Below are 19,452 nucleotides of genomic sequence, written 5' to 3' on the forward strand. Positions count from 1 at the left end.
GGGAAGGGAAGGGAAGGGAAGGGAAGAAACATTTTGCCTCCTTGGAAGTTTCTGTTATTTTTGTTTAGGAAGAAAAGGATAGGATAAATAAAAACCCCTTCTGATACTGACTGATAAGAAGGGAACCAATAGGTTATAAAAACAGACTTCAGACTTAAATCAAGGGAAATAAGCCAGAAAATTCTTTAAAATATAGTGTTTACATATATATAAATGCACCCTGCTTGTCAAAAATATTTATACAAAAATTAAGACAAGTGTTATAAACATAAACATGCCACCTGTTTTCCAGGTTAGTTCAGCCAAGACTTATTTCAGATCATTTGTAGTACTGAACATCCCTGAAAACTTGTAACCTTAGAGTAGACTAATGAATCACAGTGGAGTCCCAACTTAGACAACAGGCAATGTAGATGCAAGTCTGAAGTTAAACTGAATCAGCAACTGAACAATGAGGAAATAATTTCCTACTTATGAAAGTTCTATCAACATAGCCTGCATTTATATCCCCATGATAAGCATCGCTGTTATTAGGCTAGTTCAAATTTCCACTCACAGTAATGCTTTATACTAAAATCCCCTCAGCGTAATATTCATTTTTGAAAGGGGGGTCAGTGGTGTACTTTGTATATGTGCTTAACATCCTAGTACATGTAACAAGTAGTCTCCACTTTCAGGGAAAGTCTGAATAGATTTAAGTTCTACTTTTGAGCCAACGTTTATCATAAGACAGTACTTGCTGTGCAAACTGGATGGCAGCTCATTTATTTCCAGTTAATATGAGGTTTTATAATCAGTTCTTGTCATAGGCATCAACCCTTCATTCATTCAATCGTAAAAATGTGACTTACTAGAAAAGGAAAAATAGAGTCTAAAGGCACAGAATCACATAGCTGCTCTAGTAGGAGTCTGTAAACAGAGAATCGTTTGAATTTAGGAAATCCAAATCTAGGAAAGTAAAAAGGCAGCTGAAGCAGGCTTTTATCTAGCCAACTTCCTTAAAGACCCAAAGGGTTTTGAGGTCTACAAAGTACGCACTAAAATACCATGTTTCAAAAAGCAATAAGGCAAATAGTATACTCATTATTTCAAAAAAGTTACAATGGTAGTGTAGGCATACACAGTATAACTTAGTTATAATGCGTGGTACTGTTTCTACTACATAGCCCTATAACTGTTTCCTTCCTACATACTCTGATAAAATCCCGATTCCAAGTGAACACAAACATTCTTGTACCACATCTACCACTGGTAATAGCTCTTTAACAGCAACAGAGTTTGTTCCGCTGCTTAAGTCATGCTCATACTGAGCAAAGTCCACAAACTGAAGTCCAGAGATTAAACACTGTCATACTTGTGAAGAGCTTCTTCTAGCTTTTGTGTCACTTTTTGAAAAAAGAGTATTTGCTGTTGCAAGAAATGCTGCATCTGTGATTTAAAGTCCCTCACACGGATTTTGTGGAAATGATTAATTTCTGCTAGGGTCGCAAAAGAAATAATGTTACAGCGTTCCTGAATGCCCTCTGCTTTTTGGAGCTCCATCTTCCCCTCTTCCACGTGCCGCTTACTCTCCTTTACTTTGGTGAGGGCTCCTGTGTAAAGAAGAGAACAGAAGAGTTTAACTGTGAGAACAATCTACACTTTTCTGTACTTCAAAGTGATTTAATAACAACAATGTGTACAAAACCTATTCTGAGTGCATTTATGTGTATGAATAAAGAACTTTTCCAGATTAAAAAATCACAGAATACTGTATCATTTTAGAAAGCAAGGCTTTAGTTTGCAAAAGTCAGTAAGAGAAAACATGCCTATTTCACAATCTTAAAATATCAGATCATTCATGTATTTCAGAGAACAATCAACAAATACACTGACAGTGAGAAAAAAGGTAAAAAAAATGGATTTAGGCTTCAATTAACACCAAAAAAGTAACATCATTCAGAAGTCTGTCCTGAAATGTTGAACTCTTTCAGGCTTCATGAAACATCAAAAGCAGATCTGAATACACAAAATAACAATGCATCATTCTGCTTCTACAGTACAGATACCCCCAAATATTACTGATGACTGGAGAATCTAAAAGTTTATTTCAAAGCTACAGAAGTCCAGGCAGAAATAACACAGCCTTGTAAGAGATGCTAAAAAATACAGCAAAGGAACCTTTCTCTTCCAAACAGCTGATTAAAGGACACATCTCACAAAACCTTCACCAAAAGCAGACAGTGACATAGAACACCAAGATGAATCTTAATATTAATTTTCACAAGCTCAGTTTCCCAGAAAAGCAACTTATTATCCTTAGGAACAACATACTTATTCATAGAACTAGGAATAGTCAGACCAATGCAGCTTTAGACTTCTCCAAAAAATGTTCATTATACGTATTTGTCATAACTTTTATCCTGGAGGTGTTCAAGGCTAAGTTGGATGAGGCCCTGGGCAACCTGATCTAGACTCTGACAAACCTGCCCACAGCATGGGGGTTGGAGCTGGATGATATTTGGGATTCCTTCCAACCTAAGCTGCTCTGTGACTCTGTTTCTAGCTGCAATGTCTCAAATGACTCTCTTTTGTACCATACTTTATATCATACAAATGACTACAGTTCATGGACAGGACTTTTTACACTGCCTTGAAGAAATGCTTTTCTATACTCCCTGCAGTGAAGGGAGTCAGCAAGCTAACAGAGAAGCCTCTCTACCTCTGTATTGAAAGGGTAACCTCCACCATTTCTGTGGGAGGAGTGATTTTGTCTACTATCATCCTGAATCGCCTTCTGTTCTAAACGCCACTCACAAATAAAAACATAGTTCTGCTGTGGTAACATCGTCTTCCACCCTTTCCTTCCTATGACTTTTAACAAGATATTTTGAACACCCATTGCTTCAGCATTTCTCACAGCTCAGTGCAGTTTGCTCCTTTTCCTATCCCTAAGGTCATAGAAACACAGAATCTTCCAAGTGGGAAAAGGCTGTTTAACCACTGAGTTCCACCACTAAACCATGTCCCTAAGCACCATGTCCACATGTCCCTTAAATATCTCCAGGGATGGGAACTCCACTACCTTCTTTGTCATCTGGCTGCAATGCCTGACCACTGTGCATCCTTACTAGAGACAAGTTAAAGTACCTGATGATATGGTGGACCTTAAAAAAGTTTCAGACGTGGTACGTGCTTCAGGAGCTCCAGAAACTCCCTGGTTTGCAGTAAGACCACAGGAACCATTTCTGCCACTGTGGCAGGAAAAGCAAGTTTAGAACAAAGACTTGCAAGTAACCTAACATGCAAGTATTTGACCAATGGCCCCCAGGATGCTGCAGGCTGGTTGGTAACACTTCACCTACCCACACTTTCCCCAGAACCATGGCCTTCAGGCATGGCAGCTAAAAGCTTGGCACCAGCTACTATAGCTCATGGACCTCACTGCCTTCAGCCCAAAAACAAAACCAAGAAACAACCCACAGGTAAGTAGCACAGCATCAATCTGTGCCAGAAGACTGTGTTTTTTCCTGCAAAGACAGTAATCCATGAGGCAGGACACAACGTAAAAAATATTGAATCCTCTCTTCGACAATAAAGACATTTCTTTCAGCAAACAAAAACCCACTTGGTAATTTTTTTTTTTTCCTTCTGCATTCTGTTTGCATTGGAGGACGCTGTGCAAGGCTGTGAAAAAAAATGAAATTTGGGAGTTACCAGGAGCCAGATGGAGCTGGTTAAATAAATATGAAAACTCCTTGGTTGTGATGTGGGAAACAACATTAGATGTTATTTCTAGAATGACTAAACTGGAAGAAAAAATACTGAAATTGACAGCATCAGCAGCTGAAGTTCATGAATCTTCTGAATATTTTACATCAATAATAATTATTGCTAATTACCTAACAGTTCCTCCAGACTACAAATATTATACATTATGACTTTTTTGCCAATTAAAATGGGGAAAAAAAGGAGGGGGGCGGGGGGGGAGAGAGGGGATTTACAATTAGGAAGAGGAATCCAAAAGGAAAACTTGCAGCCATTAATACAGTTCTTATAACACAGATGTTTTCATGCAGGTATTTCATTGGATTTTCCTTTAAAATCTACAGACTACAACTGGAGATCACAGATCTGCTTAAGCACAGATTTCCTTTTGTTTTTTTTTCATCACGTACCTTTAAATGACTTGTATTATCAGTAAAACCTTAACCATAAAAAATAAAAATTAACCTTAAGATAACCTCATAAAGAGAAAAACTTAAGTTATTGTACAAGAATCACTGAACCTTCCCCAAATACAAAAAAAAACAACCCCATGCTTTATTTAAAAAGATACGCAACCACGAAAAAATCAATCATAAAAATATTTAAATATAAATTTTAACTAATTCAGCATCTATTGAAGCTTGCAAGCTTTAGTTTAGCAAATCTTAGGAGAAAGAAGTGTTATTTGCTTGCACAGCTTTGCAAGCAGCTTCACTAACACTGATATATGCACCTTTCCTTGGCCTGGCCAGCCCCTCCTGACCCTTTCGCACACACCTGCACCTCCTGGTCATGTGGCCAGGCTGAGCATGCCAACAACAGTCCCTGAGGGTGGGATCAATGACCTCTGCAGGTCCCTTCCAAGTATTCCATTCCAATCTCCTGGTTCCTGGATTCAGAAATCTGAACATCAAGTGTTGGTTTGGATGATCCAAAACAGAAAGGTGTATTTACAAAGAAACAAACAAAATCACACAAACAGAATTCTGGCTGCTCTAGAAAAGGCTTTTTCACATTTTAGGGAAAAAGCATCAAAAGAGGCACCTCCTAATTTATGAGTGCTGCTCTGAAAGTAATGCTTCCTGCTGTATCCTGTTGGCCCACGACATCAGAGGCAGATGCTGGTGGTGTGGCAGTAGAGGTTGAACCTTCCTGCCAGTATTCTGTTACATGTTGTTGCCGTAGGACAGGTGGCAGCAGAGGGGCAGTCTGACAAAATGGCATCAAAGAAGTGAATTCCTCCATGTGGAAAAAATGGCACCTGCTGACATTCACTGATGCTTGCTGAAACTTGTAGAGATTTCCCTGTGCATAAAACCTTCTGGTTTGACTAAAAGCTCCTTTGTCCAGAGAGGAGATTTCAGGGACCAGGGCTACCTTTCAATGAGCAAAAACAGCTTGGATTGCAGACACTGCAAAAGGCTGTGCTACATCTATTTCTGTTCCCAAAGGTAAGGAAGAGCAGATGTGAATGCTATTTTTCATCTCCCCAAAGCCTGATGTTAAATAGATAATTCTGCTTCTTGAATGCTGCTATGGGCTTTTAGAAACTCACAGGTTTCAGTACTTGCTTTGAAGTAAGAGATTAGACAACACTAGATGATATGAACATGTTTAACAAGGAACATTTATAGCGATGTGCTAGCAGCCATGAAGACAGAGACAACAAAGACTCTGCTAAAAATAAATAGTCCCAAGCTGTGAAACATGCTATACAAATAGCAATTTAAATAGGCTCAGAGGGGTTACTAGGCAAAAAAAGAAGTGTATTGAGTAAGGAAGTTGGTCATGCAAGCGTGAGGTTGCAATCAAGCAGAAGAAATCAAACACATTCAGGAAAACAAAATTTAAAAAAATATTTTTTCCAACCTGAGAGCATTCAGGTTTGGGTCAAACAATACATTTTCCAATCAACTGCAGTTTTATCACACTCAAAAATGCTTTGAGATAGTGTGAGCAGTCAACCAAGGATTGGTTCAAACCTACACATGAGCACATACTCACTGCCCTCCATTCTGTAAGCATGTGCACCAAAGCCAAAATGCAGATCATATCACATGGAGGTATATATATCTCTAAGACTTTGTTTATCCATGGGGAATGGGTAACAACAAATGACATATGATCAGCTGCCAGCAGCTAGCCCTAACCTGGCTCCTCAAGTCTAGCATGCGCAATGCTGCCCAAGCCTGCAGCTTGCACTGTCACTAGAATGCAGAAGTCTCGGAGATCAGAGCTCATGAAAACAACTTCCCATGGCCCAGCTTCACCCCTCAGTGCAGCACATGAATGTCAACTTTGGAATGGGCATACAGTAGACAGCAGGGAAACTCCAGCTGCACCTGGAGTCATGAATTCAAATGAAGAAAAACCTCAAGAAAGGGAATTCTCTGGGTCAGGTGCCCCTTTTTGCATTGTTTTTGTACAGTGCTTAGTACAAGTGACATCTGTTTCATGGCTAGGCTTGCTCAAATCTTCGAAAATAGAAGCAGTCAGCACTGCTACTGCTCAAAACTGTACCTCTCTTCTGATAAAGATCTACAAAATTGCAATCTAAACAGCAGTGATTTAACTTCATACAGCAGTATTACCTATGGACTTGCAATGTGAGATGAGATGGCTAAAATACAACATATGGCAGCAGCAGTGAGGGTCTGTGAATTTAGGCAGGTCTGTGTCTCACAGTCATGCTCTAGAATGTATACCACCAGTGTCTTTGGTATTTCAGTCCAAAATAATGAACTTAAAAACTTACTTAGACTGAAGAAGGAAGTTAACTTTTAAGATACTAAAATTGTAATCACATATATTCAAATATTTCCTTCACTTAATGATGAATTATTTTCAAACTAAAGGTTGGGAAATTTAGATTGGATATATGGAAAAAGTTTTTTACAATAAGGGAGGTGAGGCACTGGAACATGCTATCCAGAGAGGTGATGGGTGCCCTGTCTCTGGAGATGCTCAAGGCCAGGCTGGACTGGGCTGTGAGCAAACTGATATAGCTGTAGGTGACCCTGTTCACTGCAGCAGAATTGGATGAGATGATCTTTAAAGGTTCCTTCCAACTCTAGATTCTATGATTCTATGCTAAACTAAAACAACTAATTTTCTTTCACAAGTAACTGACATATGTGTAAATTGTTATGATACTACAAAACTTTCCTTCAAACTCTACACTTTTGTTATTCTTTATACCTCATGCTAGAGAAATGCTGAAAAACAAGACAAAACACAAAATGAATGAAAGAAGATATAGAAAGAAAGAAGTTAGCCCTGTGGTACTTCTTGACACATTTCAGAGAAGAGTCTTCTGAATTATATCTCTAATGTGGCTGGGGGAAAAAGCCACATGCTTCTCCTCACGTGCTGCTCTTTCACCGCCAGCATTGTAGGAGCTGCTGATACTGCTGCAGGTGAGAAGAAGCAATGCAAATGCAGTGCAGGAACATCAACCACCCCAAAAACAAATCCACATTTATTCCATTCATAAATGGCACTGAGAAAGAGAGCAGCCCTAGAAATGGCACGGTGGAAAAATCTGGGGAACGTGATTGTTCTGGCTTTTGTATCAGTGGCAAGTGTGGCACAAACAAAGAGCAGCAGGCTCCTGAATGCCTCCTTTGAGAAGTCCTCTGGCCAAAAAGCTTTGATGAGACAGCCTCCCTCAAGAATTTGTGTCAAAGTACAAAGGTTCCTCTAAAGGATGACTTCTTCATGAGGAAAGAAAGCCGAAGTCAGAAAACACAGTGTTCTTCACAGAAACTCAGGGTTTTAACAAAGAGGATTGTTCAGCAGTTTTATCTGAGAAGTCCTGTGACAATCCAGTGACCTATGTAATACATTCAGTTTTGCTTTCCAACTGTCTGCAAACAACAAAATAAGATTTCGAGCATCACTTGCTAGGAAGCAAAATAACTTGTGCTTCCATGCCATTTGGCCACCCATCATATTAAAGTGTACAACATAGGCGTCTACAGCGGCCTTTAAAGCACACCACTCACTACAGAAGTGAGAACTTCAAACCAACTCCCTTTGCTTTATCAGACATGATATCTCTAAGAAGAGGGAGAAATACCTCACATAACTTTCAGTGGCTTTCATAAAAGGATGCAAAAGCAGAAAAAGTAACAAGAAATGAGTTTACTCTTCCCTTACCACAGAACCTGATAATGAGTTTTTTTTAACTACAGCTCTCTGCTGAAAGGCTGGCAGCAAACCCCAGGCAGCCCACACACATGTAGGTGCAGCTTTGATTTACTCTCTTTTTGAAACAAACAACCCTGTCAGGAACAGGTCTCCCACCATCAAGCTGATGCCACCTACATGGCCATCCCACTTACATCACTGCATGAGGCCGGCTGCCATCAGTAACTCCATAGAGCCCGCATTGGGCCTGGAGGAGAGGAGCCCATGGGGCTTAGCATTACTGATGGCTCAGCACTTCCAGCCAGCTCGCTCTCGGCTATGCAGTGATGACCTCCAAAACACGGGAACGAGCAGCAGCACCAGGTGGGATTACACCTCACTTGGAATCCCACTCTGAAGCAAGCTCTGAAACTTCCCCCTCTTGGTTCAAATCAAAATGATGAAATAATGTGTAGTAGAATAGAGATTTTATTACACTGACAGATGATTTGCTTAAGAATGCTGTGAGCACAGATTAACAAAAGGAGCCTACATTAAGTTAAGATTCTGCAAATTCTTTACATTTTCTGGCAGAGATTTAGAATGGAAAGCAGTATAATGGGAATTCCCCTGAAATTAAAAGCAGAAGCATCCTCCAATACAGACTTAACTGCATAAAAGAAGATCACAGTGAAAATGCAGCAATACTGTAACTAATGAAGGAACAACCCCCTGCTTTGAAATCTGGTTTTAGAGTTTTAAGCAAAAAAAAACAACCAAACAAACAAACAAAAAAAACCCACAAGCAATCTGCAACATCAAAGGCAAAATGAGGAAGTTACTTGTCTTTCCTGAAAGTGTCAACATGAAACAGTTTTCGAAACAAAACTTTCTAATTCATATTCTTCTCCTTGATGGAGGAAAACTCTTTTAAGGATATTCTATTTTTCCTCCTGAAAGTAAGTCAGAAATTTAAAGCAAAATATTTAAAATTATGATTACTTCAGTATTAAAGGGGTTTGTACAGATATGGCAAAGTTGCTCTAATGGTTTTAGAAAATGCGGCTTATCAATGGTTAAGGATAAGCAGGAAATATTTTTTGTTATGCCATTGCTCAAAAAGATCAGAGTCAAATAACACTGTCCCATAAATTCAGGCTCACAAATCACAGGGTTCTGCTAATGTCCAGGCTAACACTGACTGACTGCAGCATTATTAATGTCAGACAGAACCATTTTTTCTTCCAGCTACCCTGCTGCAAAGCTCACTGAAAGCTGTCACTTACATGTATTCTTCAGTTCATATAAAACCATGCTCTGATTTACACAATGCAGATATCATGCAACAATAAAGCAGTCTTTTCCATGGATTTCAGAAACTTGACAAATTTCAGTCTCTGGTGGTTTTAGCATGCACGTTAATTTAATTCCTACTAACTGATTAATAATGGTTTTAGAAGGCACAGTGTCAAATGTCATTCAATTTTAAATGAAGTGCCAGTGCTAATGGATACTATACATGCCTAACTGCAATCTTAAAAAAAAAAAAAAAAAAAAAAGACTGATTTAAGATCTGATTAAGTTATTACGCATACAGCTGTGAACTGGTGTGCACATATAGGAAGGGTATGGCCCACCTATTTATCCAGTGGAACAATGACCATTATCACACTTGAGTGTGCTCACGATCACATTGTCGAGGTGCACACTGGCTCCAGAGTCCCCAGATAAATCTAGCAGCTCCAGCAAGGATGTTACAGTAAGCCAGGCAGGGGACAAAAGAAGTCACATGACACAGTTTGCCTTTAAAAATGTTGATAAGAGGAGGTGAGAACGAAGGACACAAACACAACTGAATAACAAGCATCTACCACTCTGCACAATCCCATTAACAGAACACACACTGCTAGGTAAAAATTGTGAAAACTTTTTGAACGGTTATTTTTTCAAAGGTTGCATGCAGCAATTTTAAAATACATACATTTTAGATGTATTATATGCAGACAGCATTTTCAGCAAACGACTATAACACTGTAGCATGTGCTTGCAAGTGTTCTCTCTCACTGTACATTACCTATAAAGATACCAGAGAGAAGGACTGTCTGCAGAAATTTAATCCAGCTAAATGATGTCCACTGCTTTCTATTATCACAAACATTGCATTTCGCATCACAGCTTTTGAGGCAAACATTCCTTAACACAGACTTTACCCAGTTCTCAGACAGAAATGTAGGAAAGTACAAGCTATCTCCAGTTTAAGGAGGTTTGCTTCCAAAGCACTTCAGCTGATGCTAGAAGTACATAAAGGCATGAACTGTAAAATCAAGCTATTTAGAAATGCAATATATCTGCCCTTCAAAAAGCAAGTAACACTGTAAGTGACCGAACAGTTTCTGGACAGGCACTTAAAAATGTAAGCAATTGCAACTCACACAAGTACTGAGATGAAACTTCTCTGTGACTTTAAGCATGTCTTAGGAGCTTACATTCAAGAGTAACAACAGGCACTGCAGATCTATAGAAGACGAATATAAGGTATTGCCAAAGCTGATATAAGCAACGTAGTGTTAAACAGTAGCTTCAAAATTTTCTCAGATTTTATAGGATATGTATGGAAAGGAGAACAAAGGTTACAAAATATATCAATAACTATATTACAATGTTATCAAGAAAAGTATAAATGCAGATTTCACCTATCCCTGCTTTGAAAGACCTGCTTGTGGATGTTTTCTCCCAAAAAGGCAAAAGAGATGCTAAAAATGAGGACAATTCACAGAGTTTGATTGCCCACCATCTTCTGCATAGTTCTACAACAGTCCTAGGGTGAGCAAATATAACATGCATGGCTCATTCACATAACTTCATATGAGAAGAGTAGAGATGCAAATCAAATGCAGATCCTGCTCCATTTTTCCCTAGTGCATCTAGATGTTCTCTTTTAGAAACCTGCATGCTGCAGCATATCTGTGAGGACAAAGTGAAGAAGACTCTTCCTTGCAATACAAACAGCCAAGGCAAACCAAAGCATTAATCTGCTTTTTGCATTGCTTTTCACATTCCATGCAAACATAAAAAGGGCAGCTTTGCTCATCACAACCTGAGAAGCTGCCCAAATATGATGTATACCTACCCAAAACAGGCTGGACAGCCCAAAGATACTAACGAGGCCCGAGCAGATTGTTAAGTTACAGATATTGGCCCCGATTTCATGAGGTATTGACTCAAAATTTTAAAACGCATTTTTAATGTTTTTAAAATAAATTTTATTGAAGTTCATCCTCATGGCCTTCATGAAGGATATATATTACACTGTGTAGTAAGCACTTGCTATTTATTTGATCCAGTCTGTTGATAAGGTAAAAGCTTTGGGGGCTACGCCAAATGTGATTTCATTTTTTTTTTTTTTTAATTAAAACTTCCAATCTTTGCTGTTTGAATGAGGCAATTCAAAATAAAAAAGGTACCATCTGGATGAGTTTATACAGTCTGCACACTTTAACTTGGCATTTTAACTGTTCAAACAAATTCTAACGATGAAGTCATGGAAAAGATGTTGGAAAGGCTGAAACGTGTCCTTGTTTCAAAGGTGACTTACAAAATAGAAAAATCAGCCAGCTTGTTCAGTATTGATAACGCACTTACAAAGACTTGGGAGAGCTCTAGGACTTGCTTTCTGTTTTCCGTATCTCAATTCTGTTAATTTCTGTATTCACAGAAGTCCTAACATGACCTGAAAACCTCCCAGCTGTAGGCAGACAAGGAATCCTTTCTCACCATCACGATTATTAGAAACTTCAAGATGAAAAGCTATTACACAGCCTTTGAAATGAAGTTGCTTCTTCCTTTTACAAAATAATTTCTACTTTAATTTCTGCATTGTCCAGATACTCTCTAGCTGTCCTCAAGGTCTGTCCAGTAGACAAAGCTCTAATGCATGTATGTAGCAAGAACTCAAGAATATCCACTGCTTGCAGTCAAAACTGAAAGTGTGAGCCTGGGTCAACATCTTCTAGCCTGTTGGTATTAAATGGTTGTCCTGCAGCATGCAGACCTGGGGGTGTGCAGTAATGCATGCAGTCCTTCCTGTGCTACCAGCTGTTTGCTGAAAAATAATCACTGAGATTTTATCATTCTTGAAATGTCCCGCAACCATCAAACTTGAATGATATCAGGCTAAGAAGTTCCAAAAGGTACCGGGAAAGAGAAACATCTTACTTGCATGAATCTTGTTCATTCAGAAAGATAAGGTAAGAAGAGATAAGGGAGAGGAAGGAAAAAAAGAAAAAAAACAAGCAAACAGACAATAGTTTAAAAAGACAAATGCAACTTTTTGGCAGATAGGACACAAAAGTTCTGATTTCTGTTTAAGCCCCTTCATATAAGGGCATTGCTCAATTTCAGTCTTGCCCATTCTTGGTTGATGTGTGATTTACACACACAAAGGAAACTGTAACTTTACACTGATACTAACTGAGGATTCTTTCAGGATTTAGACACCTAAACATTTATTTCTTCTAGGCCACTTTCAAGTAGTGGGAGGTTGAAACTGGGTGATTCAGGCAGCAAGTATAAAAATGCCACATCTTTCTTGTAATAACAATGGGGAAGCTGAGAGAGATGGCAGCAGACATCCTAAGACAATCCATTCTTGTTCATCAAAGTCCTTAAGCACCTGAAACATTGGTATCCATCTCTTTTTACTGCTATAGGGGTCATCTGGCTAGGATTACATGCCCCGCTTTCAGGCACTTAAGTTAACTGAGCTGAACTCCATGCAAGGTATATGTGTTTGTGTACCAGAGACAGAAGAAGGTGGATAAAAGGAAAAATAAGAGACAGAGAAAAGAACAAGTCTCTACAACAAATTTAATGAGCTAGAAAGCAAGCAAGAGAAATGGGCACTGCTTTTACATTGTTATTAACAATTAGGCATGAATTTTGACCAGCCTTATTTGCCCAGTGATGCACCAAGCCCTCTTCCCTCTCCCTCCTCCCCGTCCCACAAGAACTGCAGAAAACATCATAGAGAACTCCAGGTTTCAGTGCTGTTTGGGGCTTTTCCATGCTTGACATTTCAATGTGTTAACAGCCGGAATGCTTTTTCACCCCATTAAAGTTATTCTAAAACAACACCCAGCACATTTTTAGAGCCAATGTGCAGAATTAAATTTGCTTCAAGCAAATAAGGATATTTGCTTTATTTTACTTTTCACAAACAATGATGAAAAAGTAATCGCATCATTCAGATATTCTTAAAATAATTATTTTAGATCCTGGTGTACCACCTACATCTCAGAGAGTTTGTAAACCACTATTTCATGTGCGTTTTGCAAAAACTGTAATCAGAAATTTATTTAGTGTTAACAAAATACAATAAAGAATGGTTCTGGAAAGCAGAAATGAAACAAAGTCAGCCAGTGTTTCTTCCACTGACAGAAATTTAAAACAAACAAACAAACAAAAAAAAACCAATAACTTCTCTACTCTCACTATGCAAGCATCACAATGAGACAGCCAGACAAGAATGCACTACACCAACTGTATACACACATACACCATTTCAAATTCTTACATGTGCATACATTTCCTGAACCTAAACTTGCACCAGCCTGCAGTGAGCGTATGTGCTGAAGATTATGGAAGTAAAGCAATCTCATCAGTTTAGTGAAGATACAGTAATTACTGTTTAGGAATTATTTTGCCAAAATTGCCTAGGGAATTTCCACAAGTAGACCTTAAAAACACATAAATAAAGATGACAGGATGTTTTTCTTCTCAAGACTAAAGCAATTGAATGCATTATTTCTTGAAAGACACACTAATTCTGCAAAATGACAACGATGAGCAAAGGTGCAGATCAGTTATCAGGCCTACTGAACTTAATATTCCTGTTTACAAACGTTTTGCCAGAGGCAAAAGAAAACTAAGTACAAGTATATCTGTCTAACTATTTGCATCTTCCATTCCAAAAAACACAGGTATGCACAGGAATATTTCACATAAGCATGCTAGACAAACTTTCCTATGAGGGGTTGAGGACTAGATTTTTAGGAGTTTGGGTGCTTAGATGCTCAGAGACCACACTCTACCATCACCTCCTCCTACAAAGGTCACTTTTCCCATAAGCGCTTAGTTTTCAAAATAAAATGTATCTCAACAACTTGTTTGTAAGGAATCTGTGTCTTGGGACAGAAATGCTCTGCTTCCAGTCTCAGTGGGAAGTTCTTCCTGAGCACTTCCAGATGGAACTGCAGCATTTCCATCCCATTACGTTCTTCACTGTAGGGCTCAATCCAATGAACCTTCAGACCTGGATTGGAGCACACACAAAATGGGTTAAGGTTTCTCATAAAGCACTGCCAAGCTGGTCCTCAGCTGGAGGATGGGAGAATGAAGTTCAAATCCCTCCTCCATTTCTTTTGGAGCAGGAAATTTAACTCCTCCTTCCCTCACAGAAAATCCTTTAATATGGGTACTCAACAGCAAGAAGACACAGAAAGAGGAGTCTTAAAAAAATACCTCACTGAAGCTATTGCCATTTAACTAAATACTTAAAATATAGTAATAACAAAAACTTGAAAATATTCCATTGGATTTCATGTTTACACTGAAGTGACCAAAATGACAATCTCTTTTTGCAGATTTCAGATCAATGCATGACGTACTCACAGAGGATGTATAAAGATCTGGATCCTTGAGCAGTTATAAGAACAAGGGATAATATATTTACCTGCTGATGCACAGACAAAGCAACAGTGGGTTTATGTGGCTTTGGTTCTTAATTCTAGAATACATAAAGACCAAATGGAGGAAGATTCTTGCCTTCAGCTAAAGTTGTTTGGCCTTCTTGCAGAAGAAAATTTGTAGAAATTATTAAAGAAACCAGACATGCAGAATTCTCAGTTCACAGCACAAAACACTTCCAAATCACATCAAGCAGCTGCTCATCTGCAGTAAATCAAATCCTTAATAAGCAATGCGTTCTAATATATGACTTGGGCACAGCTGCCTTTTTTTCTGGTCCTTCTTAGATCCAAACGAATACAGAAACGGAATCTACAAACAGCTTCATATATATGAACAATATATTTGCACTAGGTAGGAAAAAATGGAGGAGCGCTCATAAATTCTTCCTACAGTCATGCCCACGTTGCCAGTGTATCAATCCAAAGGCTGCTGTGTGTACCACTTCAGAGGTCACTGCTGGGACATTTCACTGCACAAATACTGTACAATAGAAAATACAATACTGAAAGGACACAACTCTGCTTTCAGTTCATCTATTTTCACCAACAGATTTTTGTTTGGTACATAAAGACAATAATAATTCTCAAATACTGGCAACTATCCCAGGTCATAAATTTAAAAGAAAGGTCTTATTGCAAAAAGACCAAATGGTTCGTGTTTTCATCAGAGTTCACAATTTGAAATTGAGAAGCTATACCTTGTTACAAGTAACTCTTAAGAGTAATAAAACAGCAATAAATTGGGTTAAAAAAGTATTTTTACTCAATTTTTCTTCAGTTTATCTCTTGTACAGGGAACAACAACAACACATGCATAACCCAGTTCTAACCCTATTCTTGAGGCGATTATGAACACTCAGGAGACCAACCTTTCAAACCCAAGCCATTTCCTAATAACAAATATGTACTAAGGATAACATTCTGTTGAAGGCAACGTTGGCCCAGGGGTGCTGGAACATTAACACACGCACACAGACTGGCTGTACGTTCCTCCAACCAGCTCCAGGACAGTCTTCTGGCACAACACCAACTCAACATATGTCACGCTCATGCACTGCTCTGGTGGAAGCTCATTTAGATGATTTTTCCCCAGTTTTAGAAGGTAAATATAACCACTTCGTGTAAATTCAAACAGAACTGAAAAAGAAACAGCAATGTGCAATCTGTAGGAAATGTGGGTTGAGTCAAGCACATATCATATTATTCCCCATTCTCTTCTCAAGGTAAAGCCTCAAAAAAAAACCTACTGTGTGAACCTCTACAGTATCTAACAACTTCAGGATATGGATTTAAGTAGTATATATCTTCTACTGTTTTATTTGACCCAATAAAATAATCTTTTCCTTCCAGAAACTTACAGACAATCCTACCATTATTTGAAATCTCACTTTAAAGTAGTCTACTTCCAAACATGAGACATTGCCAAGTCCCCTTTCTCTCCAAATTTAAAATATTTAAGAGCTGTTATCAGAATACAATGACACACCAGCTAGCACAACAAATCGTGAAAGGTCAGATTGCACTCTTCCATTTTCTCCTCAAAATAACGTCAGGATTATTGAAGTTTCCACTCAATAATTTCAAATTTCAACAGGAGAACAAAAATCTGAACTTAATGCACGTACTTTTAAGTGAAACATTCTCTTAAACAACAAACTGTATACATTTTATTAACTCTTCCTCCTCAGATTTCCAGCAATAATGCATGCCTCCAGAAAGTCTACCTTTGTAATCTATTGAAAAAATTTCTCTGATCATTTTATCATAAAACTCAAGATTCCTAGCACTTGAAAAAGTCTCATAAGGGCCAGAGACATGGGCCACAGACAAAGCTCTGCCGCTCAGTATACAGACCAACTCTTACAAATCTACAAAATTAATTCCTGCAAAGAAGCTCTTCATTTTGTCATATAAATATTAAGCATGCCAATTTCTTTACATGATAGGTGATGTTTTTCTAAGTCTGTGCCTTTGGAAAGCCACAGGTCAAGAATATAACAGCAAGAAGAATGAACAATGGGCTATTCTTCTCACAATGGTGACAAAGATATGAATAGCATTAAGTTCACAGCAGGGATATCACCTACACATACACAGTGCTCCACGCTTCTGTTTTCTGAACACGTGACCCTAGTTATCCAGCAGACAATTCTTTCATGCTTGGTGTTTCTCTCCCTCCGATGGATCACAGAGTGTTACAAGAACAGCAATGTGAACTTCAGAAGCAAGTTTGAGACAGAAAGTTGCTGACAGGATAACAGGTGAGCAATGTTTTTTCCATGATAACTAGGACAACGTATGAAAAACTCTTAACTATGAACACTGATCATCATCCCCACCAAAGGCATGAAAAGAGATTTAATGCAAGGCTAAACTGACAAATACCAACAGCTTTCAACATCTCATCTAAACATCTGATGCTGCAAAAAGAAAGTAATACTATGCATACCTCAGACTAGGTGCTCAACTGCAGTATCTGCATCTTTAGATTGCTCCTGATTTACTATCTGCAACATTGAAGATCTAAGATACCTAACGTACATCAAATGGGAAGAGATGTTTTCTAATACTGGGGGTTATAAACAAGCTCACTGATCCTTAATGTACCAGCCATAAAGGTAGATGTGGATTCTTTCAGTGACCCGCTGCCAAACTGAGTAACCTCTGACCAATAAAATTCCCAACAAAGTGTGCACCTCCTGGCAAAGAATGAAAGCTGTCACTGATGTGTTTTGGGTATTTTTTAGCAACAGCTTACCTGAGTAAACACATAAACATTTAACCCAAGGCCAGCAAGCCAGACGCAGCATGTTTAGCTGCTGGTTCCTACATCTGTCTGCACATCACCAATTTATGTAACTACCATTTTATAAAATATATAAGGATGTTACCTTTCTGGACATGGATGATGTCTGGGAAGTTGGCCAAATGCCCCTGATACAGCGCTAACAAATCCATCACAGGATCTAGGTCCTGTCGGGGCTGATCTGCAAACAGGTCCCCGATGGTGTCGTAGGCTTCTGCAGTGAAGGCTATAGCTTGGTTGAGGCCAGCAGAGAAGGCCTGCTGGTCCAGCTCAAATGCCTGGCTGAGGCACTTAAAGGAGTGCCCCACCTTCTGATATTCCTTCTTGAATCCAGTGACTTGTTTGCGGGCAAACTCATTGGCGGTGTGATTAAGCTGCAGGGCGCTCTCATCCATCTTCTTTGTGAAGGCTTTGAAGCCATCCACCTGGCTTTCCACTTCCTGCAAGTCCAGGACAGCCCCAGGGCCAGTGGGGACACTGATGGTCAGGAAGAAGTTGGCACCCACCATCTCGTCTTTCTCGGCCTTGCGCTTGCCCTGCTTCCAGGCCTTCTCATCCGTGCTGGGACAAGTGAGGAAATGCTGGAAGGCATCACACTGCGCCAGCACGGGGTGGCTGCACATGTGGTCCATCCACCAGGCCAGGCCTTTGCGACGTTTGGATATGAAGTCCTCCTCGAAGCGGCCGGTAGCCTGCTTCTCAGGCAGGTGGGGCACGGAGATGACAGGGAACTTCTCAGCCAGGCGCCCATAGAGCCAGTCAAAGTGCTTGTAACGGCGGTGCACCTGCTGCCCGGTGTGGCTGGGCACCAGCTTGTAGGCAATGTAGCTCTTCATGCCCTTGAACTTGGTCTGCTTGGTGGGGTCCTCAATGGAGCACTGGAAGGGGTAGGGGTTCTCCTGCCACTCGGGGCCGCGGGGGCCAAGCACCACGCACAGCTTGTCCCCGTCCTTCACGAAGCCCGACGCCTCTCCGAGCACGAAGGCCTCCCCTCCCGACTTGACGAAGGTGGAGAAGCGGTTGAGGTTGCGGCTCACGGTGGCCGAGCTCTTGGCCCCGCCGCCGCCGGACGGGTGTGGGTGTCCCACGGGGTGGCCGCCGCCGCGGGAGCCCAGCGATAGCTCGGAACGCGTGGACAGCCGGTATCGGCCCGGCGCAGCGCCGCCGCCCGCCGCCTCGTAGTCGGGGTAGGAACTGCTCAGGGCGCCCGGCTCGTCCGCCACCGTGGAGCTGTCGTCCCAGTCGTCGTCCCAGTCGTCATCGCTGCCCTGGCTGGGCTGGTAGGAGCCGCCGTAGGGCGCCGGCGGGAAGGGGTACCCGGCGGCGGCGGGCGGCAGCGGGAAGGGCTCGGGCTGCTGCGCGGCCGGCTTGAAGGCGGCGGGCGGCGGCAGCGGCTCGAAGCCGCCGGCGGGGACGTTGGCGTAACGGGCGGGCGGCGGCGGCTCGGCGGCGGGGGCGCGGATCACCTGCACGTAGGAGGCCGGGAAGAGGCCGCGGTCGCCGCGGCTGTTTACGCCCTCCAGCCAGCCCTCGATGTCCTGCTCGCTGCACAGGCTCAGCACCTCGTGCTCCCGCAGCGAGATCTCCCCCGGGTTCTCCGACCTGAAGTCGTAGAGCGCCCGCGCACGCAGCGCCATGGCCCCGCCGAGCGCCCGCCCGTCGCCCCCCGGACCCGGACCCGGACCCGGACCCGGACCCGGACCCGCCGCCCGCTCTCACCCCCCGGGGCTGCGGGAGGAGCGCACCGCTGCCGCCCGGCGCCGGCCCCGCGTCCCACCCGTAGGGACGGTGCGGCGGCCCTCGGCTCCTCGGTGCGGTGCGCTGCACTGCGCTGCGGCTCGGCCGGCGGGTAGCGAGTCCCGGCTTCACCCCGGCGGGCGAGGCAGGGCGCGGGGCCGGGCCGGGGACCGTCCCACGTCGCCAGTTTCGCTAATCCAGAGCCGAGAGGCAGGGCGGAGGAGCCGAGTGCAGAGCGGCCGCCCCCATCGATGGGCCCGGCCCGCCCCTTCCCGCCCATTCCCTCAT

The 19,452-nt window shown here is 41.5% G+C and overlaps 1 protein-coding gene across 2 annotated transcripts; it reads right to left on the reverse strand.

Annotated features, from left to right (window-relative positions):
* Positions 1-6: 6 nt before the first annotated feature.
* Positions 7-19,072, reverse strand: SNX18 (sorting nexin 18). 2 transcript variants are annotated; one of them, XM_042825897.1, is made up of 2 exons: positions 17,513-19,072; positions 7-1,592 (listed from the first exon to the last, which is right to left on the reverse strand). In XM_042825897.1, the coding sequence occupies exons 1-2, from the start codon at positions 19,062-19,064 to the stop codon at positions 1,339-1,341; spliced, it is 1,806 nt and encodes a 601-aa protein (XP_042681831.1). In that variant the 5' UTR covers positions 19,065-19,072; the 3' UTR covers positions 7-1,338. The 2 variants fall into 2 exon arrangements, with proteins under 2 accessions (XP_042681831.1, XP_042681832.1); XM_042825898.1 differs by lacking the exon at positions 7-1,592 and adding an exon at positions 12,797-14,185.
* Between the last annotated feature and the right edge of the window lie 380 nt (positions 19,073-19,452).

The sequence above is a fragment of the Centrocercus urophasianus genome, unplaced genomic scaffold (assembly GCF_019232065.1).
Source record: "Centrocercus urophasianus isolate 14NV4802_14NV808 unplaced genomic scaffold, USGS_Curo_1.0 seq_25, whole genome shotgun sequence".
NCBI lineage: Eukaryota > Metazoa > Chordata > Aves > Galliformes > Phasianidae > Centrocercus > Centrocercus urophasianus.

Excerpts from the sequence above, each read along its gene's own strand:
- SNX18 (XM_042825897.1), bottom strand. The coding sequence starts at position 19,064 with ATGGCGCTGCGTGCGCGGGCGCTCTACGACTTCAGGTCGGAGAACCCG. Across the intron at positions 1,593-17,512 it reads CATCATCCATGTCCAGAAAG|GAGCCCTCACCAAAGTAAAG; the intron begins GTAACATCCTTA and ends TTCTTTACACAG.